This window comes from Lagenorhynchus albirostris, chromosome 18 (assembly GCF_949774975.1).
Source record: "Lagenorhynchus albirostris chromosome 18, mLagAlb1.1, whole genome shotgun sequence".
Classification (NCBI taxonomy): Eukaryota; Metazoa; Chordata; class Mammalia; order Artiodactyla; family Delphinidae; genus Lagenorhynchus; species Lagenorhynchus albirostris.
Genome location: NC_083112.1, coordinates 67,560,114 through 67,586,880, shown reverse-complemented (window position 1 = coordinate 67,586,880; position 26,767 = coordinate 67,560,114). Strand labels below are relative to the sequence as shown.

At 42.1% G+C, this 26,767-nt stretch overlaps 1 protein-coding gene across 28 annotated transcripts in view; it reads left to right on the top strand.

Annotated features, from left to right (window-relative positions):
- Positions 1 to 26,767, top strand: part of DOCK9 (dedicator of cytokinesis 9) — a 282,879-nt gene that overhangs the window by 84,519 nt on the left and 171,593 nt on the right. For 7 of the 28 annotated variants that reach the window (XM_060129289.1, XM_060129287.1, XM_060129276.1 and 4 more), the window contains exon 1: positions 23,637 to 23,789. The exons of the other annotated variants lie outside the window; for them this stretch is intronic. In XM_060129289.1, the coding sequence (XP_059985272.1) occupies positions 23,664 to 23,789 (126 nt within the window). In that variant the 5' untranslated portion in view covers positions 23,637 to 23,663. Of the gene's footprint in view, positions 1 to 23,636; positions 23,790 to 26,767 lie in introns of those variants that run through there. 28 annotated transcript variants of the gene reach the window in all.

Sequence of the window (26,767 nt, the reverse complement as noted above, 5' to 3'; positions counted from 1 at the left end):
AGCTTTTCCTTTTAAAAAAGAGTTTGGGGGACTTATTTTACCTAAAGCCTCTTAGAATAAAGTCTTTTAAACCAAATTTGTATGGTTTCCTAACAGAGATGAAAAATGGTTTCATCATAGCCAGTAAAAATATAAGGCAGCACATTTAGGTAATTATCCCAATAATATGTACAGAAAGTTCCGTAGCAGTAAGAAGGGAGCGGAGAGGGGAATGCTAGAGTCATTGTTTAGTCTGTGTCGTTGATAACTTCGCAGAAGAGCCTATCCTTGCAGGGAGATAATTACTGACACTACCAAGGACAAGGTTGTACTTGGGTCAAACGTCCTCTCTCCTGCTGCTGCACCTTGGCCTTTGGAACCACCCACTACAGTGCCTCGTGCTCTGGGCACCCACCTGCCCCCTCAGTGCTCGAGAAATCTACCCCCACCCTTCCTGTCACTGTCAGTCTGCGTGTGGATGATCTCAGCTACATGTTAAGCTCTTATCTGATTAAAACCTTCACAACATGGTATTAATAGCTTACAGAATTCTATCTGTCAAAGGGTATTTGCACTTTAGAGGGGAGTTTGCTAACTAAGGGTAGCGCTGCAGGTTATGGAAGATTTTGGAGCAATTTGTCATTCATTTCCAGACTGCAGAATGGAGTTTGTATGCTAGTTTCTGTGTGTGTTGGGTTTTTGTTTAGATTATAGGAGGAGAATGTTTTTACCTCATTTTTCTTCTTCTTCTTTTTTTTTTTTTCCCAAGTAGGCATTGGTTTTCTGTGTATGGTTATCTAGGGCAAACTTCAAATGTTTAATTAACCTCTAGCAGTGGCCTTCTCTGCTGTGTCTTGCCAACTGCAAACTGCCAAGCTCCCAGAAAGATGAGCTTGGGAATCTAGCACCTTGCCTTGGAAAAGTTGGCTCCTGCTCTTGTGAACTGAAAATATCTGCAAATTGCATCACCGGGCCTGAAATCCTGGGACCTTATAAAGAAAGGGTACTGAGATGTTGCTTTCTCATTCAGATCCATGACCTGCTGGCGTACCTGAGTCAGGGCTGAGAACTGAGTGCTACATCTTAAGAAGGACCTGACAGGGCAGGAGAAAATCCAGAGAAGGGCTATTAAAAGGACTGGTGTGTACTTATAACTTAAAGTTGGTAGGTGGGAGCCCCTTCTATGTATGTTCTTTCCCAGAGCCTTAAGTTACACCAGATCCTCCTGTGTTTATAAATCTGATTTGGGGGGGTGAGTGGGGTGGGGTACTGAAGACAGGCAGAGCCCTGAATGTTTTAGCCACTCCTGCAAAGTAGACATCATTGTCTTCTTTTTGGTTTCCCTTTTCCACTAACTGGAGTGGGATTCACAGTCCTTCTTCGCCAAATTAATAAATGAGGGCACATGGATAGTTTCTGGGAACTTGGATGCAAGAGAGTTGATGCTGAAATTTGTTTTCACTTTTCACCCTTAGAATTCAGCCACCTTTTAGAATGGGCTGTTGTGTTACAGAGGGATGCAGGCGGCTGTCCAAATCATACTCTCTCGTGACCAGTGTTGTAAAACAAGAGGAAGTTCTGATAGTTTCTGGAGATGCATGTTTATCTGAAAAATGCTGGGCACTGTCCAAAGGGAAAGCAGGCAGTAATGGCCTCAATTTTAAAAACAACCTCTAGCTGTACCAAAACTTGAAAACCTTTTTCATTTTTATAATTTCTAATCACCCTTGTTAAAAAAAAAATGTTTTTTAAAAAGACCATTGAAGATAAGTTTTAGGATTGCTTATGTTTTCTGTCCTGCAACCCCAGACATGTAGGGCTTGGCTGGAAGCAGGCAATTAGAGAATTCAGGAGAAGGCCAGATGATCTTGAAACAAGCAAGACGGTTCATCGTTTAAGAATTCCTTCTATTGGGAAATGAATTTAAAAAAAAACCAACAAAACCTTAAAACTATTTTTGCTTTTCTTATTAAAAAAGAGTTGTTTTGTTATCCTTTCCTTGGCCATCTTCCTGTGTATGTGTGTGTGTGTGTGTCTGTGTGTTTATAAACTGCTCCTATGAACCTTGTTTGAGGCCACACACCCACCCTCTGAGCCTGTGAACAAGACTAATGAGTTGGAAAGGCTGTTGAAGGAACTCTGGTTTTAAGAGAAGACTTAGGCCATTTATTTCCAAGTATACAATGTATGAGCTTCTAGTGCCAAACTCTTGAGTTTGGGTTTATCACAAAAGTAAAAGGGGGAGTTGACGCATACCTTTGACTTCCTGTCCATGCTGTTGTCTGTGGTTAGATTATTTATATAACAAAACTGTGATTCTAAGCTTCCCCCCATCCCTTTTCTCTGTTTCTTTCTGTGCCTCACCGTGACCCAGTGACATTGTGGCTATCTTTCTCTACTCTCCACTCTCTGTACATTTGGGATTGCAAACTAATTTAGAAAATAGCCCTAAAGATGAATCTGGCTGCTCAGATCCATAAGCAAATATAGATGGCCTTGGATTGCCCACCACGAAGGACAGTCTGCCCCCATCGCCTCTCTCTGTTACTATTTTGGAAGTAATGGAGAGTAATCTGAATGATCTAGAAGAATTTGTGTGCCTAGAGTTTAAGCAGTTGGAGTGTTAGCAGCTGTGCAGCCTCCCTTGGTGTTGCTCTTACTGTCCTGGGTAGAAGGTAGATTGGGAAGATCTCAGCTGGGTGGGGAGTTCGCAAGTTTGCTCTAGAAGGAGGAGATGCTGACCAAGACTGTGCTCCCTGAACCGCAAGCCTCTTTCAGACTTCATGAATCTTACCAAGTCTCTTGGGTTGAAAACTTGTAAAATATTTTGGCAGCTTGGCTTTGGGCTCTCTCTGCCTGTGTGATTCAGATGGAAAAACCAAGACCGGGAGTGCTGTAAAGTGCACTTGAGGTTAAAAAGGGCTCGTCACATTGGTGACAGGCTTTTTCCGCTTTTCTGTCTGCCTGGACAAATGATCAGCCCTTAGTTGACACCAGAGGGTGAGTACAATTGGAACCTCGAAGGTGGGGTGGTTCCTACCTTTAGGGGCTTCCGTTCCATTTAGTGAGATGAGACGTGTACACGGAGACGCGTGGGTGCCCTCGTCACACCCCGTGTGGCTTTTCTCTGTGACGTGTCCCCTCATCCCTGCCCTATGGCTCCATCATCCATCCACGTCCCACGTTAGCTGTTCTCAGCTGTGACTCCCTCACAGAGGGCCAGCCAAGTGCCCAGGAGCCGTGGAGGAGGATGTCAGGTTGGGCACTGTGGTGTAACTTTCACCACCATCCTGGGATGTTTCTGTGGTTTGGAGCACAGCTTGGGAAAGCAGACGGGCCTCTGCCTCACAGTCTGAGAAACTCCTCAGGGCTTTAGCAAAGAGGACTCTGGGGATTTAGCAGGGATTTGTCGGCATAGGTGGGCTGGGCAGTACCACACCCGGCAGAGCGAACCCCTCCCTAACTAAAAGGTTGCAGAATGGCATGCTTCTAAACTGTCTTCCCACGATCCCGCATGGAAGTGCCTTCTGTTCTATCACAAAGATGCACAAAATCAGGGAGGCATCTGGAGTATTCTTGACCACTCAGGACTTAACGTCTCACCCTGATGAGCTGTGAATCAGCAACACACAGAGATGGAGAGTGAATTTCCGGGAAGAAACAGTGGAGGCTGAGCATGGCAAACCCTGGAAGATAGTCCAGAGAGGTGGGCCCTGGGGATGGAGTGTGGGTGGTAGGTGGTGAGAGAATGTCAAAGGATGTCAGGTGGTTTTGAAGACAAACCTTATTTCACATTGCTGCTGATCTGGTTTTATTTCAGGTGTGGCAAATAGGAATCTAGTGGTCAAGCAGGAGACACGTTATCAAAGCCCTTGAGAGAGGTCTTCTTTACAGTGTTTTAGGCAAAGCCACTCTGAGGGCTCAGCATGACTGAGGTTAAACAAAAGGCTTTATTTAGAAGTTCAAGCCAAATTGGTGAGTTCTTTTTTATCCAGAGTTTTCATATCATTCCTGATTGGGGGTGGGGGGGAACCATACCTTTTTAGTAGGAGGAAAGTGTATAATCATCTATGGAGGGACCCCACTTCACTGTCTGTTCCCTGAAGTTACGGAGATGCATGGCCACTCGGGTGGCAGCAGTAGGCGCCCCTGTTAAGCAGGTGTGTTCCAGAGTGAACACCCCGTGCAGGGCTCTTTTTCTGCTCAGAGGTTGCGGAAGGGTGAGCATGCATCTTTTCTTGTTTTCTTTCTGTTAAGCCAGCTGAGAAATGAGTACAGATTGGGCTTAGCACAGATGCAGTTTCTTTGGATTTCAGAACACTCAGACTTTTTTTGTGGAATGCTTGTGCTGTTTGCTTTACCACTGGCAGAGCAATTTAATTCCACATTAATATTATAATAAAACATAAACAGGGACTTCCCTGGTGGTGCAGTGGTTAAGAATCCGCCTGCCAGTGCAGGGGACACGAGTTCGATCCCTGGTCCGGGAAGATCCCACATTGCCGTGGAGCAACTGAGCCCTTGAGCCACAACTGCTGAGCCCGTGTGCTGCAACTACCAAAGCCTGCACGCCTAGAGCCCGTGCTCTAGAGAGCCACACAACACAAGAGAAGCCACAGCAATGAGAAACCCGTGCACCACAAGGAAGAGAAGCCCACGCGCAGCAATGAAGACCCAGCGCAGCCAAAAATAAATAAATAAATAAATTGATTTAAAAAAATAAAGATTTACATAGGAAATCAGGTGTGGTCATGGGCATCCTTCTGTAACACAACAGCCCATGACCAGAGTGGATAGACCTTGGCCAGTTTGCTTAATTTCCTTGAGCTGTCCTTCTTCTTGTGTAAGGGCAGGTTTGGATTAGATTATCTCTCCAGGGTCAGAAAATCTTTTATTTTAAAATTGATTATTGGAATATATATACATCATCAAGGAACTATAACGTAGAGTCCAGTTGGAGTATGGGATATAAATATATGAAAAATTAAATAACTGTGTAATATTAATCTTGATCTTAGCTCAGAATGACTTTAGAAGGTGTAAGTCACCTAATGGTGAATTGCTGTTAGTACTCAGGGTCTGGAAAAAGGTGTGTGACCACTGTCATCGTTGGGCTGGTTTGCACCTTGGAAGCAGTGTGGGTGAGCTGGGTTTGTGGTAATTACTAGTAGTAGCACCTGTATTACTCAGGGCCAACATCTTGGGTGATGTCATCCACTTTCATTTTTTAGCCACCACCTGCCTATATGTGGACTCCCACCAGATCTGCATCTGAAGCTCTGTTCTCATCTCTGTGCACGTGTGGCCACATATCATTTTCTGCCTAAAACCCCTTGATGGCTTCCCATGTAGCCCAGGCTAAAACACACAATCTTTAATACACCTATCAGGGTGAATCTCTACTCTGCTTACCCCACCAGGCTCAGCATGTGCTGTTCTCCCCTGGACCACTGCACTGAAACTGAGTGGGCTATCTTTTCATTCCCCAAATGGGCAAGCTCTTTTGTGCCTCAGAACCTTTGCGTGTGCTGTGCTAACCCCACGCCCAACTTGCTCTAACTCAGCCATTCTTTATTCAACTTCACTCTTCCTTCTGGACACAAAGTATCTTCCTCAGAGAGGCTTATTTGACCCCAAACTGGTTAAGCATCTTCTGCATTTCTTTCAGCACGCTTATCACGACCACACGTAAACCAGCAGTTGTGTAGCTCATTACTTACAGGATGATTCCCTTGGGAGCTCTGCACACGTTTGTAGAAACCTTGGCGAGTCAACATGTCTCCGGTGCTCCTTCCTCCCAGCCCACTTGCTGGCGTTATGTGATGAGCCAAGCCACTGTAAAGTTATCACCCCCATCAGTGCCCTGCCATTAGCTTTACGTGAGGGAACCATATTAATAGAATGTCCACAAGCAAAGGTCTTCCTGGGAAAGGGTGTCTCTGTCATGGTGGGACTCGGGGTCCTTGGTGGCCGCATGACCTGTACGCACATAGACCCGGACGGTTCCGCCACCCAGCAGAGAGACTTCTAACAGCATGATTCAGACACTAGGGATGTTTTTCTATGTGTACATTTCTTTAGAACACCTTGATCATTTATACAATTTCCTGTTTGTGGACTGGTAGTAACCATCCCTCACTAACTTCTTCAAGTTTTTTACTTGTTTACAATTTAAAGTGAACAGAAATGTAAAACTTAATGTTTAATATTGTTGGGCTTCTAGAATGTACTATTCTAAAACATAATAATTAAATATTTTTAACACAAAAAATTACCATATGTAAGGCCTGGATTTTTGATAAGCATGTTTCTAATTTTCTTCCAGAAGTCATACAAAAGAATGGAAAGAAAAGGGAAGATAAACTACCACTTTATCTACCACTTTATATTAGGAGCACAACTGGGAGGAAGGAACAAAGATAGTGAATTAATTGACCTTGATTAGGGACGTAATTGTAAATATTTATATATGTATATATGTAATATTATGTACACTCACATATATGATTATAAATAACGTGATTATATAAGATATAATTGGAGGATGGATACACTGAACTCTTTGTGCCTGCATTCTCTTGTTGCGGAAGAAGATCTGTACATTTGAGAAGTCAGTCAGCCCTCTGATAGGGTTGGTGCAGGGCTTCTCAGCCTTTACACTGTTAGCATTTTGGGCTGGATAATTCTTTGTGGGGGGGTGACTTGTACATTGTAGGAAGTTGAGCAGAATCCTTGGCCTCTACCCACTAGATGCCTCTTCCACAAAACATCACAACCAAAAATGTCTCCAGATATTGCCAAGTGTCCCCTGGAGGAGAGCAAAATCACCCCCAGTTGAGAACCGCTAGATTGGAGTACCTCATGTTTCAGGTTAAGTCTGTAGTCTGGAGGGTGAGTGCTCAAAACTAGCCTAAGTGCTCAGAATAATGCAGGCAGAACAGGGTGCCTGTCTCCATCAGCATTTCTGTCCGGGGAGGTGGTGTGCACATCCCAGCTTCTGTTGAGACTCATGCTGACAGCCCTTCCTCTGCAGTGGGCATTTCATTCTGGACTTTTCTGAAGTAAATGAAGTCGCGTTCATTGTTTTTTTTTTAAACTTTCAAGCACCAATCCAATTCTGAATTATTCTTCTTCTTTTGTTAGGAGCTCTGTGCCAGAAATGGGACAAAGACCAAATATGTATTTCTTATTATAAATCACAGTATCACAGTCCGCCCCCCGGTCTTCAAACAAGGAACTCTTACAGCAAAACAATCGTAAAGGTCAAAAGATACTGGCACATTACTAGAATCTCATTCAGTCATTAATAACTATCCAGTCCATCATCACGTTGTATGAAAAAGTCTCCCAGGGCGAGGCCACTCAGGGTTGCAGGCTTGTATATTTTTGTCAGATTCCAAAAGCAGGAGTAGTGTCAGCAATATTTGGCTTGGTCCTTTCTGGCATCTGATCTCAGGCCCAGCCAGATGGAAGGGATGCATAGGGTGAGGTATGGGGAAAGAGCTTCAATGCTCTCTCCAGGCACACCACTCTCCCTGAATCTCCGCATATTTACCAACCTGGAAGCTCCCTTAATTATACCTTAAGAGCCAACTCAAACCCACCTTTGCAGGGAGCTAGGTGATCACTCATCAACTCCTGTGAGCATTTGATTGCCTCCCTCCTAGGTTCTCAAATGCTGGTCCTCAAACCATGACAAAGCTCTTTCTGATCTGTGTGCAAGTGAGAAAAATAAGGGAATGTAGTGAGCTCTTAAAGATTTAAAAGCTTTTAAGAAAAAAGTGTAAGATTGGCATTCCTGGTGGCAAGTATGTTTGTGTGTATATGTTTTAATAACCTTTCTATATGAAACAGTGGTAGTGATTAATGTTATCTGTTTTTAGTTTGTTTGTTTGGGTTTTGTGTTTTAGTATTATTGCTTGGCAAAATAAATGTTGGAAACCTATGACAGTGCCCTGATAAAAGAAATTGATAATATATGCGAAATTTCTTTGACAAAGTTATGTGTGAGTGAAGGATATCGAAAGGGTATCTCCTCATATTGCAGCTTGACTATATTAAGGTTATATTGCTGAAAGGGATATAATTTTTTTCTCTTTAGTGTAAAACCAGTTTGCTCCTTGAATTTGTTGTTGTTGTTTTTTTTTTTTTTTGCCGTACACGAGCCCCTCGCTGTTGTGGCCTCTCCCGTTGCGGAGCACAGGCTCCGGACGCGCAGGCTCAGTGGCCACGGCTCACGGGCCCAGCCGCTCCGCGGCATGCGGGATCTTCCCGGACCGGGGCACGAACCTGCGTCCTCTGCATCGGCAGGCAGACTCCTAACCACTGCGCCACCAGGGAAGCCCCTCCTTGAATTTTTGACATAAGCAAATTCCATGTATTATTGATCTAATTCTAACTACTGTGAGAGAAAACATTTAATAAACTGTTTTTTAACAAACTATTTTAAATCACTTCCCCCCTCCCTCAAATGATAACTAAGGGACCATTAGATCACAAAGGGACCATTTGTATTTGAGCAAAGAATATGTTTAGCTCAAATAGAAGTCTTTCTCCTTCTACTGAGAGAAAGAAAAACACTATTTTCCCCAGCGTTCATTTGGATACAGCACAGACAGCATGCCTGTTTCAGCATCTTGCACCTAGAAATCTATTTTCACCATTTAATTTTTAAAAACTATGTTGCCTGTGTGAATAAACAATTGTGGTAGGGTTGGAAATTTGGTATAGTCATAAATTAGATTATGATTTCGTAGAATATTGTTAACAGTGATTTTAGAGGTTATCTGTCTCACTGCCCTATTCAGAGGGCACTAATATTGAGTGAGTTGGGAACTGTTGTGTGTGTGTGTGTGTGTCCTGAGTAGTGGCAAGTGGGGCGCTTAGATCTGTGCCCCTGGAAGGGGCTCCTAGTGAAGTCCTGTTCCTCATACTCCCTGCCTTCCGTAACCCAGCACAGGCCCATCTGTCCTCTGCCGTGGTGTTTGTCAGTTCTGGTTGCTTCTCTCCAAGAGAGCTGGCCATTTGTATCTCACCAGGTTGAGTAGCACCTGGTTAAAATAATAGACACTCTTTGCGTGTGAATTATATATCTTTTCCTAGGAGCAAATTTTTTAAATTTCCATATCTAATTTCCCAAAAATTTCCGTAAAAGTACACTGAAGGCAGATGTTACTCTGCTTATAGCACAAACACAGCAATTACATGGCAGTTAAATCGTTTCTCAGGTCACATAACAAGATTATAATAAAGGGGTGGTTCATCCAAGAATTACAGTTTTGGAGTCTCACAGTTGTCCATAATGAATAAATCACCATACTCTACCCCTGTCATTTCCCAGGAATTTTGCAGGTAGTTGAAGTATTAGCAGACATTCATATTGGCTTTAGAGTAATTATTTTTATTGCTACCTATGCTGTGGAAAGGAAAGCTCTGCTTTAAGGTTCTCACTGAGGACTCAGGCAGAATTCAAACTCTTGACTGCTGAATACAAGTCTGCATTTCTCTGGCTTTTTCTCCCCCTTACTCCTTTCCCAGGACCTGTGACGCTTCTTCACTGAAAATCTTGCTGCTCCCCAAACACACCGTGCTCTTCCAGCCCTCCAAACCTTTCTGGATAGTAGTTCCTTTTGCCCTGAATGCCTTTGTTCGGTTCACTGCTTGACAAATCTTATTCTTTAAAGACGTTGGTTTTCAAAGTGTGCTGTGTGCTGCCTAGACGAGCAACGTCAGCACACCTGGGAGCGTGTTAGAGCTACAGATTCTCACCGGCCCTCCAGGCCTCCTGCATTGGAGGATTGGGGGAAGGGAGACTGACAGCAGCTCAGAGGAGGGGGTCTTGGGGGAGACCCTGTGTCCTTAGAGGGCTAGCGCTCTCACACAGACCTCCCTCCCTAGCTGGATCATCCTAGAGAGGATTGGAAGAGGACCCAGCAGTCTTCGTCTTAACAAGCTCTCTGAGTAATTCTGACATGATGGAGTTTGAGAACCACCATGTTTAGTCACCTTTTCGCGTGGCGCCTCATCTCTGAAGCTTATCCTGAGAGTTCTTGAGCAGGTAGTCATCTGTCTCGTGAGGTACTTTTTCTTAGCGTATTAATTAGTCAGGGTAGGCTAACTGCTGTAGCCAAATGACAGTAGGTTAACACCAGGTTTATTTCTCGCTTGTGACAAGATCTCATTGGGTATACCTTGAGTGGTCTTCCACGTGATGATTCAGGAATCTAGTTTCCGTACATCTGTGGCTTCTCCCTTACCTAGGACTTCCTCAGAGCTGCCTGTGGAGTCTCTGCTTTCAGTGGGCCCATCAAAGAGACAGAGAGAGAGAGAGCTGGGACAGTTGTGCACCTTGTTTTACAACTGCACCTAGAGTTTGCTACCTCATTTTTCTTATGTTCCTTGGCCAGAATCCAATCACATAGTTTCAGCCTAACTGCCAAGCAGATTGGAAAAGGTGGTCTTTCTTTCTACCCAGGAAGAAGAAACAGTACTGGGGAGCATCTAGCCCAGCTCTGTCCAATAACAATACGATGCCAGCCATATCTGTCATTTTACATTTTCTAGTAGCTGTATTAAAAAAATTAAAAGGAAACAGATGAAATTAATTTTATAATAATATATTTAACTTAATCCAGTATATTCAAAGTATTATTCAGCATGTAAGCAATAAAAAATTATGAATAAAATATTTTACATTCTTCTTTTTTCATCCAAATCCTTTGAAATTTACACTTAGAACTTATTTCCGTTTGACTAACCAAATGTCAAATGCTCAATAGCCCCGTGTGACTAGTGGCTACTTCAGTGGACAGCACAGTTCTGGCCAGTCGCTGCCACACGTGGTATGTACGTTACTCATTTGCATCCCCCCATCTTCACTCCCCCGCTGGACTGTGTGTTCCTTACCTCTCCGTCCTTGCACAGTGCCCTGTGGTTAAGAAATGCTTGTGAGTGATTGAGGTGGGCAGGAGACTTAATGTGTGAATCCACTAAATCATGAATGGATTAATGAGTAAATATGGGAGAGCATTCCTCTTGGCTCTTCTAACTACTCTAATGAAAGTTCCTAAGAAGTTCTCTTTTGTGATAAGTGCTGGTTTGCACAGGGTATGACAAAATTAGTGTCACAGTAGAAGAATAAAATAAGCCTAATTAGCTGTGGTGCTAATACGTAGTACTTAATTGCAGAAAGTTTGAGCTGAAAGAACTTGACCATCAGATGGTTTGTTGTCCTCATTTGGTGAGCATATGTCCCTGAGACAAGTGGAGACTTTGAGGTGGCACCGCAGCTCCAGGGAGATGGGTCTGCTGACACTTACAGTTGATTTAACTCTATTGCAATAAATCTGAAGTCCTGTGTTTTCCCCCAAATGAATGAACACATATTTTAGTATATGCTGCCATTATTTCAAAATGACATGCTAGGGAAAGTGTTAACATAGTCTCAGTTTAAAAATGCTGCTAAACAAAACTTGTTTAAGATTTTTTGTTTTACCATTTTTTTAAGTTTTAAATCAGGAACTAGGAAAGCTCATGTAAGTTTTATCAGTCCAATGTACACACCTGAGATTCTATTTAAAAGGAAAATAGTACATTAGACTGTAATATTGGATTAGGGGTATTTTTTTTCATTACTGGGCTAATTGCAGTGTGGAGGATACATATGGAGGATGTCACTTTGGCATCTTATTCCTCTTATGGCAGGAAGAGAGGAAATCCTTAGAAATGCATGTGGCCTTTCTCTAAACAGATTGCTTCATTGCTTTTAGTTAGCCACCATAATGGTCACAAATTCGAACTTGAATAAGAGCTTGTAAATCAGCTGGCAAACAAGTGTTTGTGAAGGGATTCTAGGCAACAAAACCCTAGGGTTGGTTTTGTTCTATATTCTTCTCAGGAAAGTATACTGCTAAGCGCCTGTTTCAGTATGTGATCATCCAAAAAATAATTTGAGAGATGTGTGAAGCTTGTCCTGCTCTGTAGATCTTTTCTTATTGGCTTGAAATTGAAAGGCATTTTATTTTGGCAGGGATTGGGGAAGAAGGAGCAAGGAAAGTGGGTGAAGGGTGATTCTGGTGGAAGAGCCCACCCACAAAGTTGTGTTTTTCCAAAAAGTGCAGCTAAATAGAATTGATCAGTCACTAATGAGTCGAAACCTGCCATGGTGTTTCAGTTAGGCTAAGGCGTGTGTTCATCCCCTGGAGGATAGTAAACGTTTTGGCCTCATCCCCATACTCTACCTGTTTCCTTGTATTGGATCTGGGCTTAAGCATTGTGGGTGTTCCTCCTATATCTTTTACGTTATTGAATTAAGATCAGTGATTCTCAGACTTAGGTGAAAGCCTGCAGCATAGTTATCACCTGCGGAGCTGTGAAAACTATAGATCCCTGGGTCTCAGCTCAAGGTTTCAATTCAGAAGTTCTGGGTGGGGTCCTGGATCTGTATAATACAGAGGCGAGCAGGCATTTGATAGGTTAAGATCAGGAGGTGGTAGGGGAACATTCCAGATTGACAGACAGCATTTCTGGAGGCATGAAGGTGAGGCATGAGGAGGCAAAACAGTCAGTAGTCCTTGTGCATAAGACTTGGGATGGGGTTGGTGAGGAGGGCAGGGGGGACCACAGTGGGTCTGTGTGCTGCATCAGCCTGGCAGGCTGTGGGTTGAAGGGTTGCACGGCTTAGCACATGGAGAGACTGTCCTGCCCTGGGAGCTGGATCTCCAGGTTATACTGTTTGTTTCTTCCTTCCTGCCTTCCTTTGGGGGATTAAAATGGAAGGAAAGTCTTTGCCCTCACATTTCCATCTACCTTCACTCTGTTCCCTACTTTGAACTATTAGGAGGTTTCACCTATGTGTGAACAACTAAATAAAAAAGGTTTCAAGAGAGTGAGGTTTTGGTCCTTTGCCCAAATTGCCCCTGTATTCACCTAGTCTTCTAAGGAAGAAGCACTTATGTTGAGCTTCAGTTTTAAATCTTTCAAGTTGTGGATGATAATCTGAAGATCTGGTCACTTGTAGACCAGTTTTAAAAATAGATGCTGGGCTTCCCTGGTGGCGCAGCGGTTGAGAGTCCGTTTGCTGATGCAGGGGACACGGGTTTGTGCCCCGGTCCGGGAGGATCCCACATGCTGCGGAGCGGCTGGACCCATGAGCCATGGCTGCTGAGCCTGCGCGTCCAGAGCCTGTGCTCCACAACGGGAGAGGCCACAACAGTGAGAGGCCCACGTACCGCAAAAAAAAAAAAAAAAAAAATAGATGCTGATTTTATCTTTATGGTCAAGGCAAGTAAAAATGACCTCTTATTAATCTTTTTAAAATTGTTTTACCGCAGAGCACCTCTGTGACCTTGGACTAATTCCCTAACTTCCGTGCCTTGGTTTCCTCATCTGTAAAATAAGGGTTGGTGGAGGACTAAATATACTGCTTATCATAGTGCCAGGCACAGAGTAAGCCCATGCTGATCAGAGCTGTATTAGAGCCTGAAGCAAAAAGAAAAAACAATCAGTAGTACTGATCTTATCTTTATTTCAAGTTTTGATTTGTCTATCATGGCTTTTTTGGGGTATTAACTTTGATTTAGTATTTCATTAAATTTTATGTATCTTGATTACTGAGTTTTTAGTGCTGTCTTAAATTCTGTTCCTCAGTTGAGTGCCTCACTTAACCTATCCCAGTCCCGGCCATGGAGGAAGTATTATATATGCATTAGCTACTTTTTAGACATAATTTAAAAAGTTTCCCAAATGGTAATAAATGGCTTTAGAAGGTTTAAATAATGTGCTTAAAGTAATTCATGCTTATTAAAGAAAGTCTAAAAAGTATAGATAAGTAGAAAGTAGGGAAGATGAAAGCCTTTGTTCCATATTTCAGACACAACCGCTGTTAACATAGCATTTCAGTTTTCACTTCCTGTTATCTTCCATTCTAATATTTTCAGGCCTCAGAAAACTCTCCAGTATTTTCCGTGGCTCCCTTAAGGAGATACATGTTCAAAAGGGAGGTAAAATTATGTTTGAAATAAAACTTAGGGGCTTCCCTGGTGGCGCAGTGGTTGAGAATCCGCCTGCCAGTGCAGGGGACACGGGTTCGAGCCCTGGTCTGGGAAGATCTCACATGCCACAGAGCAACTAAGCCCAGGCGCCACATCTACTGAGCCTGCGCTCTAGAGCCCACGAGCCACAACTACTGAGCCCACGTGCCACAACTACTGAAGCCACATGCTTAGAGCCCGAGCTGTGAAACAAGAGAAGCCACCACAATGAGAAGCCTGTGCACCACAACGAAAAGAAGCCCCTGCTCACCGCAACTAGAGAAACCTTGTGCACAGCAATGAAGACCCAACGCAGCCAAAAATAAATAAATAAATTTATTTTAAAAAACCCATAAAATATTCCGACCTACGTAATTACTAGGTTTAAAATTAATTTTGAAGCATAGCTCCAAAGCACAGCAACTATGTGAACTTAGAGTAAGTTAGTTAATTTATAAGAACACCAGTTTCTATAAACAAAAATACCTCCATATAGTGTAATTATTGTAACGGTTAAATTGAAATGAATTAAATGAGTATGTATGTTGAAAGCCTAGCACATAGTAGGGACTTGGGAATGGTTTCCTTGCCCATCTCTGCCAGACCCCAAGCCACTCATTCTCTTCCCTTTTCTCTCCCCTTCTGTGTTGAAATTCCTGTGTGACAGTTACCTAAATAAATAAATAATTATTGACTTCTAGATTTAGGTCTTGGCAAAGCATAAATTGAAGTGTGTGCCTGGAAGGTTCCTGAATGCTTCATACAACTTTGGAAGACTCATTTATTTCGTATTTATTTAACCTGCTATTTTCGAATCGACAGAGGGACTTCAAGACCTGGTCCCCTTTTGTGGAAAGGCCAGTGGAATATTCATAGCCCCTGGTGTTGCACTTTTCAGAGTTTGATTAAACATGTCTCTCTCTTGCTCTCTTTTTTTTTTTTTTTCCACCTCTCTCTTTTAACTATGTTTTTCCTGGAAGAAGAGTTTTTTCCCTTGTGTGGGAGGGGAACGCTGAAGTCCATTGTGTTGCATGTGTAATACTTCAGAAATGTGACAGAAGTAGCACTGGACTGTTCAACCTTCAGTACAGGACCAGAGATGCTGCAGCTCCATCACCACCACCACCACTGTTGGTTTCTGAGTCGTGTGATGTGTGTGTGTTGATCTGGCAGTGAAGAGAAGCTCTGATGGCCTGCCTTCCTTTGACATTTGCCCTCCCCACCTCCCTTGTTTGTATCTCCACCTCTGGTCACCTTTATTTGTAGCTTATCTATGAAAAATTCATTTAGTTTAGTTATATATTTTTACAAGCACTCGGGGGGGAAGCTTTGACTTGTCAGGATGTATTGTCCAGGAATAACATTTGAGCCCCCTAAAACTGTCGGCTTTATTTTCTATTCCTTGTCAGTCTCTTAATTTCACAAAGGAAATCAGTCACAATGAGCTTGGAGGGAGGGCCCTCATTTAGGCAGCAGGATGAGAAGGACACATCATCTTGGCTGCTGCTGAGTTTATCTTATGGAAGGGACATAATCTACTGCTTTTTAAAAGAGGGGACTTCCCAATTATTGTTAGGGAACCGGTATGATTGTAAATGATCATTGTCTTCTAAATGCAGGCTACATTTGGCCAGATCTTCTGGAGGAGACTCCACACCCCCTTTGCGAAGTTTCCTCATGGTGGGTTTGCCCCTTGCAGCCTGGGAGTGTTTTCCTTTTTGCAGAAGTAGGTGTGCAGTGTTGGCTGGACCCGTTGTCTCTCCTTCCCCGCTGTTAGGGAGCTGATGGCCATGAACTGTGACACCTGGGAGTAATCAGAGCCCTGTGACCTCTTCCTGCTTGTCCCATCTCTGTCATCTAGAGATGCAGGCATCAAGATGGTCCCCCGGCTTTGCGTCTTATAAACACTGATGGAACATGCTTTAAGTAAATTAACATACACAAATATTTTAATGAAACCTGTAAACCTGGGGCGTGGTTATTCGTGTTTTTCATTATGTTGTTTTGAGAGGTGGATATGGGGAGAAGTGAAAGAGTGGACATTTGTCTTCCATTTATAACCAAATAAGGCATTTGAAAGAAAAACTTTAGTGCTTTCAAAAAAGGTTTTGATTATTTTTTTCTTACCAAGCATGCATTCTCTGGCCCTTCACCTCAGTATTTGTCACGTGGTGAGAAAAGTTAGAAAATTCAACTTCGTGTGAACTCCCTTGATGCTTGAGTTTGTGATAAATCAAACCAAGGTGAGGCAGTTTCATCCTTTGTTTCTATAAGCAAACATTTATGGATTACTTACTGTGTACACAGTACATAGCCGTCCCCCCTCCCAGGGCTCAAAGCTGACGAGGGGAGATAACACATGCTCCAGTCAAGGTTGAGGCTGCAACAGGCCCGGCTTTGGTAGCTCAGGCCGGGAGTTTCATTTCCTGAGAGGAATCCCAGGCACATTATGTTTTTCTTGGCTTTGTAAATTTCCATCTCTGAAACAAATCATTGACACTGCTGGCTGCGAATTATCATTATAGTGACTAAAATAAATAGTTCACAGAAAAACTGCGGGTATCCAGAGTGTAAGAGCTCTATATCCAGACTGAGGGGTTCCCGACCCTTTAGTAGATTCATCCAATAAATGTGTTTTGAGCACCTACCCTCTTCTAGGACCTGGGAATAGAACAGTAAACAAGATAGACAAAAACCTCTGTCTTCACAGAGCTTCTTTTGTTTTTAAGTTGGAGTTAGACAGACACTAAACAAATAAGGAAAACAGAATATAGAGTGCCAGATGGTGATGGAGGCTGTGCAAGAATGGAGGCAGGAAAAGGGGATGCTGCGGGTGGGAAAGGCTGTCTTTACTGAGAAGCTTCTAGATCATTCACAGCTGTTGGAGGCAGCGTTCCTCCACGTGGTGGGACACGTCCATTATCCACCTGGGTCTTGGGAGTGAACAATATCTAGCTAGGATAATAATGGTGGACTTTCTGATCCTTGTTTTCCAGGTGAGGGAACTGGGCCCCCAGATGGTGAAGTCGCTGTTCTAGATTCCCACAGCCGGTACCAGAGAGCAGCCAGTAGAAATGGGAGGACTCTGCCCATCTTACTTTCCTCATCTGAAAACAGAGCCTTCTTTAGGGCCTGTCCCCCACTGTCCCAGCCCTGTGGGCTCACCCCCACTGGGGAGAGAGGGCAGCAGGCCTCCCCTTCCTGCTTCTTCACCAATAGAACATCCTATAGTTCTTGTCCTCTGCCAGCCTGTTAGCTCTGCCCCAGCTCTGTTGGAAATGAGGATCTGACATGTTTAGACATATATCTACCTTTTAGTCTTTGTGTTTTTCTTCTGTGTGTAGTAGGGCAATATGATTTTGAAATGTTTAACATTCCATTTGGATGGTTTATTTCTCCCCAAATGCCATCAATAGGGGAAGTTTTAACAGTTAATATTATAGACATGTAGAGCTGGAAAGATCTTTTGGTGTTAAGTTCTCTGTTGTTTTACAGGTAAAGTGTGTGGGACCCAGAGAGGTGAAGTGACTTCTCTAAGAGCACACAGCTCTATACTGTTGAGCAGTATAGTGGGGCTGAAACCTCAGTGTGAGCTTTCTCTATGCCATTACCTTGTAATACAGCATATTTGTTTATTTCTAACTCTAGAAGTGATAAGTGCTTTTGAAGAAAATCTGGAAAACAAGAGTGAGAAAAATAAAATCACTAATAATGTTACATACCAGAAGTAACCAGCAGTCACATTTTGTCGTTGCTGTTGTTTTCAGTCTTGTATATGTGTATAATTGTGGGCATTTCCTCAATGTCATTAAAAGTTCTCAAAAAGCATAACTTTTATTGGTTCTATTATTTGCCCTGTTTGGAGGTTTACTGTGTTGGCCTTTGGGTGTCCCCTGGGCATTAGGCTTCATCTGATGACTCATTTGCTGACTTGGCCGTCAATCAGCAAATGAGTAAGACTGCAGGTGTTGACACTGCTGATTGCCATCTAATGGTCTGTTTATTTAACCACTTAAACCATTTAAATTGCTTTATCTCTACTTAAATTGAATTTGAACCTGCTAAAGTGAAGAGCTTTGTATCTTAAACCTTTGGTTGACTCTGGCTGGTCCCTCTGGACCCGTTACCTTATTCTGTGAGTGGAGGGTCTTCCCTTGGTCCCTTCTCTAAGAACTAGGTAAACTCTAGGGGCTTCTCTCCTCAGAAATTACAGGAACACGAAATTTTGGATGTAATTTTAGAGGGTTCGTGGACTACTTTCCTCCCAAGTTCAGCATTGGATTCCAGGCTAAGAAACACTAGGCTAGATGATGATGTGTATCTCGTTTCTGTGATTATCTGATTAAATCTCTAATGACAGAAGTCACTGAGGTGAGCATCAGACTTTATATCAGAATGTACTTTTGATATTAACTCTTCTAAGAGGCCCCAGGGGTCTGATATAGAAACCCTCTCTCCTCTCCCCTCCCACCTCTACCTGTCCCCACATCTGTCCTGCATTTTTGTCACCGTATCCCTCCTGTACTGTAACTGACTATTTAGCACTTTGCTCCCTGCACCCATTGCCTCCAATCTTGTCCTGTACTCTGTTCTGCTACTTCTGTGTACCATATTTTTGTTTTCTCAGAGGGACAGATCATATTCCCAACACCTTTTCTTTTCTCTGGCTAGCAAGCTGGCCCATACACTGTGGAAAATCTTTAGTCATTTGCTCCTTTTTGCAATTTTTCTTAATAATTTTTTCTTACTGTTTCACATTTTCCCACAAAAGAGAAAAGGAATGATTACTTTGGAGTATATATCTAATATGTATTTATCTACTCCAAAGTAGAGTACACTTTATTTATTCAAATATACTTTACATATACTTTAAAGGCACATATATATATGTGCCTTTAAAGTTAATTGTTATATTTTAAATATCCTCCTGATATGCCAAGAACCTCTAATAGGAGAGTAAAAAAATTCTGTTGAGATAATTGACATTTATTCCTTGCACAGTCATTCTTTATATAGTTACTAGTACAGCAAAATGCATTTTGAATTTTTATATAATTCATTGCTAAAAACAAGTTTATTTGTACTTCTTAAAGGTTCACTTACACTGTTTCCAAGGATACCTTTGTCTTTAAAAATGTCTAGCAAGTTTTGCAGAATAACATTTTCTTAGCTGGGAGAAAGGAGCATTTTAATTATTAGTAAATGATCCGTTGGGTTTCAGTTTATGAACAGTTGAATGCTGCTGCCTTAATTTGGGTCATTAACAGATGAAAATATTTGCATAACTTTACAACCACCAAATTGCACTTTAGGGCTAAAGATAACGGTGACATAAAACTGCCATAAGAGTTCAGTTCAGCCAGTATGTTTTGAATGCTTGCAGTACCTCAGACACTGGGGACTCAGAGGTGGTTAAGATACAGTCCCCGCCCCCATGAATTTACAGTCTCACTGAAGAGTGCGGCACATACAAACTTAGTAAAAGGTAGACTGTGAAAAGCTCCAAGATTGGAGGTAAGTGAAACTAATGCCCAGATGGCATCAGAAGAGGAGCTAATTCAGTCTGGCCAGGAGGATCCAGGGAGTTTCAGAGGGAAGGTGGCATGTAAACAGGGTCTTGAGATGTCCTCTGGGGGAAAGGGTCCTTTATTCAACTTCTTGCTTTTCAGAATGTGATGGAACGTCATCTTACGGTGGGAGGAGGAAGATGGGGGCTTTGGAGTCTAAAGTTAGCCTTCCTTATAGTAAAAAATTACCCTTGGAAAATTCCTTAAATTTCCTGTAAAGTCTTCATGTTTTTTTTGTACCCAACCTGTATAATAATTTGTATGTATATCAAAATCTGAGCGCTGAAACCCATATACAGAAACATCCATTTCATCTTGTCTCTGAAATGTTCCTACTTTCCCATGGTTTTTACTCCATTCTGTTTTAACAGTAAAACTCTATACTCTTAATGCATTGTTGATAGACGTATTTGTTATTTTAAGAGTTAAAGTGGTTAGTGTGTGAAAGAACTTGAGGTCGCTAGAGTTAGGAGCTTGGTGAATGTTTGTGGATTTGAATCCAGAGGTCCAGCCTATGCCTTGTTCTTTGAAATGTTGTAAAGTAGAACTTGACCACATACTTCCTGTCCTTCTAAGATGGCATTTCCTCTTGTGGCTGCTGTGACCAGGTGTCATTCTCATGTCCTCAGACATCGATCTCATGAATCCCTTAGAGAAACCACATCCTACTTGTTGGTTTAGGTTCGGATGCTAAATTCTGTACTGTGTGACTCCCCTTGACAGGCAGACTTCTAAAGTGTTGGTCTGTCTTCAATGAGCAGAATCGAACAAGGGCCCCTTACATTGCCTGAGAAGTTAGGTGGCAGGATTGGTGACAGTAGTATCTCCATTCCTCTAAGTCCTGAGAATTTCCTTCTTTCTTAAAAAGTGGACCCACTCGAAGGTGACAGGCTAGACCAATGTCTTGCTCTCATAACTGCTTTCCTTTATCTGGGATTTCGGTATAATGCTCTGAGGTGGTGGTGAGAAAGCTGTGTGAATTTTGCTGCTGCATTTCCTATAAACATGTTGAGAACCTTGTCTAGACATTAATCAGTTCTCTTTTATGTAACTCTCTGTGTGAGAAACTTCAAAAAATTTACTTGCCTTACAGCTTGGTATGTTTTTTTGTTTTGATGATATGAATTATGGAACTGATTATGTTTGCCTTTCTGTCTTGGCTACCTGGAAGCTCAGAGCCAATTCAGAGTTTTTTCCTTGATTACAAAAGAAATGTAAATTCATGGCTAAAGTTTTGAAAAGTATAGAAAAACTTAAAGAAGAAGATGCTCATGGCATGCACACAGGGGGATCAAGACAACTGTTTGAAGGCTGTTGTCACAATCAAGCCGCAAAGAGGGAAGAGCAGTGGATTTTAAATTGCCTAAGCGCTTTGTGATGTGTTGTAGCAACACAGTAGGCGGAGTTGTCATTTTAGATCACACAGCCAAAGTCCTGACTTTAAGACTAAGGTTAATTTCTTCAGATTGGAATAGCAACAGCAGCAATAGTAATTACCATTAAATAAATACCTACATATGTATTAGGCACTGTGCTATGCCATTTTTACAGTTTTACCTCTTCACGGAAATTACCTTGATTGGATTAAACCCAGATGCTGCCTTTATCTTTAATCGTTGATCAGTAGCTTTTACCTATTTGTGCTTTTTAGCTGTTGGCATCGTTGGAATAGAAAACTGGTTCACCATAGCATCATGGTGAAGAGTGTGTACACTGCATCCATACTGCCAATGCAGTGTGTGACCTTCTGCACATACGTAACCTCTCTGCCCATCAGTTTCCTCATCTGTAAAATGGGAATAATCATGTTACCTACTTCATAGGGTTGTTACAAAGATTAAATACATTACCTCTGCAGGGTTTGGGACACAGTGAGCACTTACAGTGTTCATAAAATAAATAACCTTTTAAATTCCTTCTCATTACTTACAGAATGTCAGAGTATTTTGACCCAATAAACAGGAGAGCAGTTCTCTCCTTAAAGTCTAGAACTTCTGCTGGCTTAATGATGATGGGGATTTGAGGAAGAATTGGGCTTTTTAGAACTTCTCGAACCATTTTGAAAAGGTTTTCCAACTGTTGGTTATGTTGTGTTTTACTAGGGCTCAGTTTGTCTGTTTAGTGCTTATGGCTTGCCTCCTCTGATTTATAGAACATTTCTAAGTTTTGATTTAACTTATTTCAAATCTATATTTATGTTACAGGCTCTTTGGGGTTTTTTTCCTATCCTCTTGTAACTTTTGAAAGATAGATTTAAAAACAATTTTTTTGTTTTTTCTTTTTAATTTTGTTGTGCGTTTTTTTGTTTGGTTGTTTTGGATATACTGTGCTGCATGTGGGATCTTAGTTCCCAGCCCAGGGATCGAACCTGTGCTCCCTGCAGTGGAAGCACGGAGTCTGAATCACTGGACTGCCAGGGAAGTCCCTCCCCAAAGATAGATTTTAAAAATCCATAGATTGTATTATTTTGGAACACAGATTTGGTGAGTTTATATTACCCTGAAAGATTACCCAAGGTTGAGAAATTGGGTAGTTTAAAAAAATATTATAGAAACTACTAATTTTTTTTAATGGACTCGTAGAACCCTTGTGACTCATTACCCAATAGTATCCACACTCAGAAAGATTCCTGATGTTTGAGTGACAGAGACTGGGGTGACCTCGGCGAGCCCTGGTGGGAAGAAGAACGTGTGGACATAGGGCGCCATCTTGGCTCCCCCAGTGCCCCCTCGGAGCCCTCTCAGCCTCAGTCACTTGACCGGGATAGGAAGAGACTTGTACCTATACCTTAGTGATAGTTTCTGTATTTTCCTGGATAGATACACCTGTATACCTTGTGGCACCTCTTGTTGTTAAGTGATACCTCGTTCCATTGTTTACTTCTACTTCTATTATTACTCTTGGTAAATTCTCCCCAGTCTTAGTGAAACAAGAAGAATAACTAATTGGGAGAAAATCTGCAGCATCTCAGGAAGTACAGATTAATATTTAATCCCATCTTAATGTGCATTTTCCATGTAGTTTATTAATAAATCCCTTAACACTTTTGTTTTGGTTTTTCCTGAGATGATTTAAAAGTTACTTCACTAGTAATTTGAAGAAATGATTAAAATAGCAGGCTTTTGGGAAAACACATTTTAAGTGCTATCACCATTGAACCATGGGATGGTGACACATCTACTTTCCTGTGCTTTTGTGTAAATCTCTATTAATTGTATGAATCTGTTATTTATGATGTCTATTAATCTTGCCTTCTCAACTTGCTCTGACACTCCCGGAAGGGAGAGACACTCTACTCTGCCTTATATTTTTACTGTCATCCTCTCAGTACCTAGTACCAGACTTATTAAAATTGGTACTCACATACATATTGATGGATTTAAAGTAATATTTTGTTTAATTTACTGTGACATGTGGTATCTTGTGAAAATGTGTGATGACCTCCTCTTTTATCTACTATAAAATAGTAGGTAAATTAAGTTTGCGTGCCGCGGGCTGTCGTGCAGGGAGAAACTCTTCACTTACATCTGCACGCATGAGGTGCCGGCTACAGGAACCCCTTGGTGTTTGCACCTCCCTGCTTTGATCATCAGCCAAGCATTTGGTGTTTAGCCATAACACGAAGGAAAGCATCCGAAAACTAAGAATTTTAGAACAGCCAGATGACCTAGCTTCTCTTCAGCTCCGGATTTGAAGTAATTACGAAGGAGTCTAACCGTGACTGGTTTTCTTTTCAACACAGCACTATTCTGATTCGGGTCGATGTGGCCCACGCTGCGTGGAGCAGGCACGATGAGGCCGGCCTTTATCGAAGAGGCAGTGCACTGTGCATTGTGCAGTTTGGGGTTTGTTTTCCTTTGGCCGATGAGTGGGAACCTCCCATTTTCCGAGCAGTAGTAACACCCCTGGAGGCTGGCCCTCCCACCCTAGCGGGCTCTGCAGACCCAGCCGGCAGGGCTGACCACTTGTGCCTGGGAAGTCAGCTTCCTTTCTGTCCTCAGGCCCCTGGCATGCTGGTGCCTTGCACAGCCAAGGACTCGCAGCTGTCCCAGTTGCCAGACTTTCTGACTTGTGTTTTCAGCCGAGGATGCAGGCTGATAAATTCAGGACAAGTAGTAGAAATGTCAAAAAGGAGCTGGTGATCGAGTCCCCCCTGCAGTGCAAGGATGCAGCCCAGGGAGAAGTGGAAGCAGAGAGCCCAGGGCCAGTGCTGGTAAGAGGGCCCCATCCACGGGGCTTCTGCTGTCTTCTCCACGCAGTGCTTTTATTGCATGCTCGGGGCCTCTGGCTCTCTGGTTTGATTTTAAACTTGCCTTGCCTGTTTCTGGCGAACTCTCTTCTCTGTTTCCTCCTGTAGATTGACTTCAGTTCCACTTTGATTCTTCTTTGGGAGGAAAGATATGTTGACGTTTCGTGGGTGAATGTGGTTTCCAGGAGGCTTCTTTGTATAGAACAACTATGTATTGTTCATGTCTCACCTAGCTGCACTGTTGTCAAACGTAAACCCAAGAGGCACATTGTAATTGCCTTTTATAGGATTGAAAAACGTCTTTTGCAAGATTAAAACATATTTACATTATGTGTTTATGTGATTGTGAAAATTATGATGATGACATGGGGGGAGTGTTAAGGAACATAACTGCTGAAGTTAGTTACATGTATTCTCAGTCATTTTAACAGGTTTGCCTTGAATTGAGCAAAGTAAGAAATAACCTAAGCTTTGAACCAGTTAATAGAAAAGTTTCTATTTTTAACATTAGCTAAACTCAGAGCAGTTTGGATAAATTCAAGTGCTTCGGTAGACTTTGTAAGGGAGGAATGTGAAAAATGGTTTTGTTGTTATCATCAGTGAGTAGGTTGTGCTTCTCTCTCGGAATTTCTTTAGTACAATAAAGGCACATAATTTTTTAAGCAAACTGCAAAAAACCACCAACATGCCCTGTGGTGGGACAATTGAGCCTTTCAAATGATCTGTTAAAGGGATTGTTAAACTTGTACTTAGCAATTTTATATAGTGATTTTTTTTTTAACACGGAGGTTCATTTGCTGTTATAAAGTGTTTGGTTAGTGAACTTAATTTTCAATTAATGTCTTTAAGAATCTGAACTTAAACTTCTCTGTAATGGATTTGATTTGAACTAAATTGCCTTTGACCTGTGAGACTGCCTTATATTGTATTGCCTTCAAAATTATGTTGCTAACCACGAACTGAGAAAGTCAGTAAAGTGTGATGGGCTTTTTCACTGTAGGTTTTCATCTGAGAGATTTAGGCCCCCCTCCCCGCTCCCAGCATTGTTTAGAGATGTTATTCGTTATCTTGGATTCCTTTCTGCTAGCACAATAGTTCATTTATCCATTGAGAAGCTTGAGCAGCTTCCATGCAGTAATAGATTTAACCGGTTAAAGCTCCCAGCTGATGTCGCTTATGATTTCTTGGAGGAAGTTGTGTGGTTTGGGTTCCCTTGTGAATATTCTTAAAAATCTTTTGTCAGTGATTCTCCAGATGTGTAGAAATATTTGTCCAGAGGATTAAATACACTGTAGAAAGATGCTCTGTGATTTTTTTTTTTTTAACCACCCAAGTGACTTTTAAAAAACTTGCTTCTCTTTCTTGTGCTCAAAAAATCAGCCGCTTATGTCCCAGTTATTTGTTTAGGTCAAATCTCACTCCAGGCAGTTCCACGGGGAGTACGTTTTCCACTGTAATGGATAAGGCTCTGCTGGCTGCAGCTGCACCTGGTGGGAGTGCTTGTGGGGACCCAGAAGCTTCTGGCAGCATGGAGAGCTCTGGCCCGTGCACCTGCAGAGAGAGGTGTGAGGGAGAGGGGAAGGCAACAGTGATACAACAAGAAGCTTTTTCTTATCTGATGGTGTTTCTCTTATTCCATTGGGGTAACTAAGCAAGATAAAAAGAGCTACTACCAGATAAGAGAAGCAAGGATATTTAAGCAGAGCCTCTGCCCAGGGCAGATCTCCTTACCTGTGATTCTCACTGCCCACAACAAATGAGAATTCAGCACACTGCTCGGAATACAGCTTTTCTCCAAGATGATTTTTGAAAAGTATGCCAGCACAGCCATGAGATCTGTGTGTTGCAGTGCTGTTCGTTACTGTTATGTTAGTAGCCCGTGTGCCTGTTGAGAATCCCCAAGTCTGTAATGTTTACATGTAAGTAACTTACTTTGAAATCAAGTTTTGGCTGGTTTTAGTTATGTACACAATCACTCCTTGGGGAAAATATTACATAGTTTAGAAAGCAAAAAAGTAATTAATGCATATAATTAGAAATAAGAATAGTGTAAAATAGGGAAATGTAAAGTGCCCTTACCTTTAATTTCCAAAAGTGCCCGCCATTTATTATTTGGTGTAAAACTTTCTCCTGTGCACATAAAAATATAACTTATTGTGTGTGTTTGGAAAATGCATAGTACTATAAATTTATGCATTAATTTTCTCCCAGAACATATCAAGAACATCTTTCTTTGTCACCACGTATAGATTTATGCCATCCTTTTTAATGGCTGTACCATAATTTGATTTCATTTGTTTCCAATTCTTTGCCATTAGTGCAATGTATAATCATTGAGAAATGGCTTTGTGGGCTGTGAGTGACTAACAGTGAATGTACTAGTAAACGTATCTGAAAGCACTTATGCTGGACAGAAGTACTTTTTCTATAAAACCTCTATCAGAAGTCAGTGTTTCTTTCCCCTCTGCCAGGGCAACAGTTAAGTTTCCCTTAGCAGTGGCTACTTGTTCCATGCTAGGTAAAGTCAATGTTTCTAAGAGAAGTATATGTTTGGACATTACAGATTTTCAGAGGCTGCAAGGTTCAACTTACAGGCACCTATGCAGGTAGGTCATGTCCCTTCACTGTGACAATAAACAGGAGGAAGTACATGGTGAATTTTCCCCATTCCTCTCCAGGCTCACTGCCAACCCTATAGAAAAATGACTTTGTGGGTTGTGAATGACTAATAGGGGAACAATCAGGATATTCTTGGTGTCTACAAGTTAGTTACCCCACTGAATTTGAATACCTATTTTTGCCCCCCAAACTCTAACGTAATTCCTGGAAATAATTTATACTAATTGTTACAGCTCAACAATTTAGAGGAAAAGGGTGTGGCCTCAGAGAGTCAGAAGTGGCTGGGGTATATGTCCTGTGTGTTGCCTTTGCATTGGGTTACT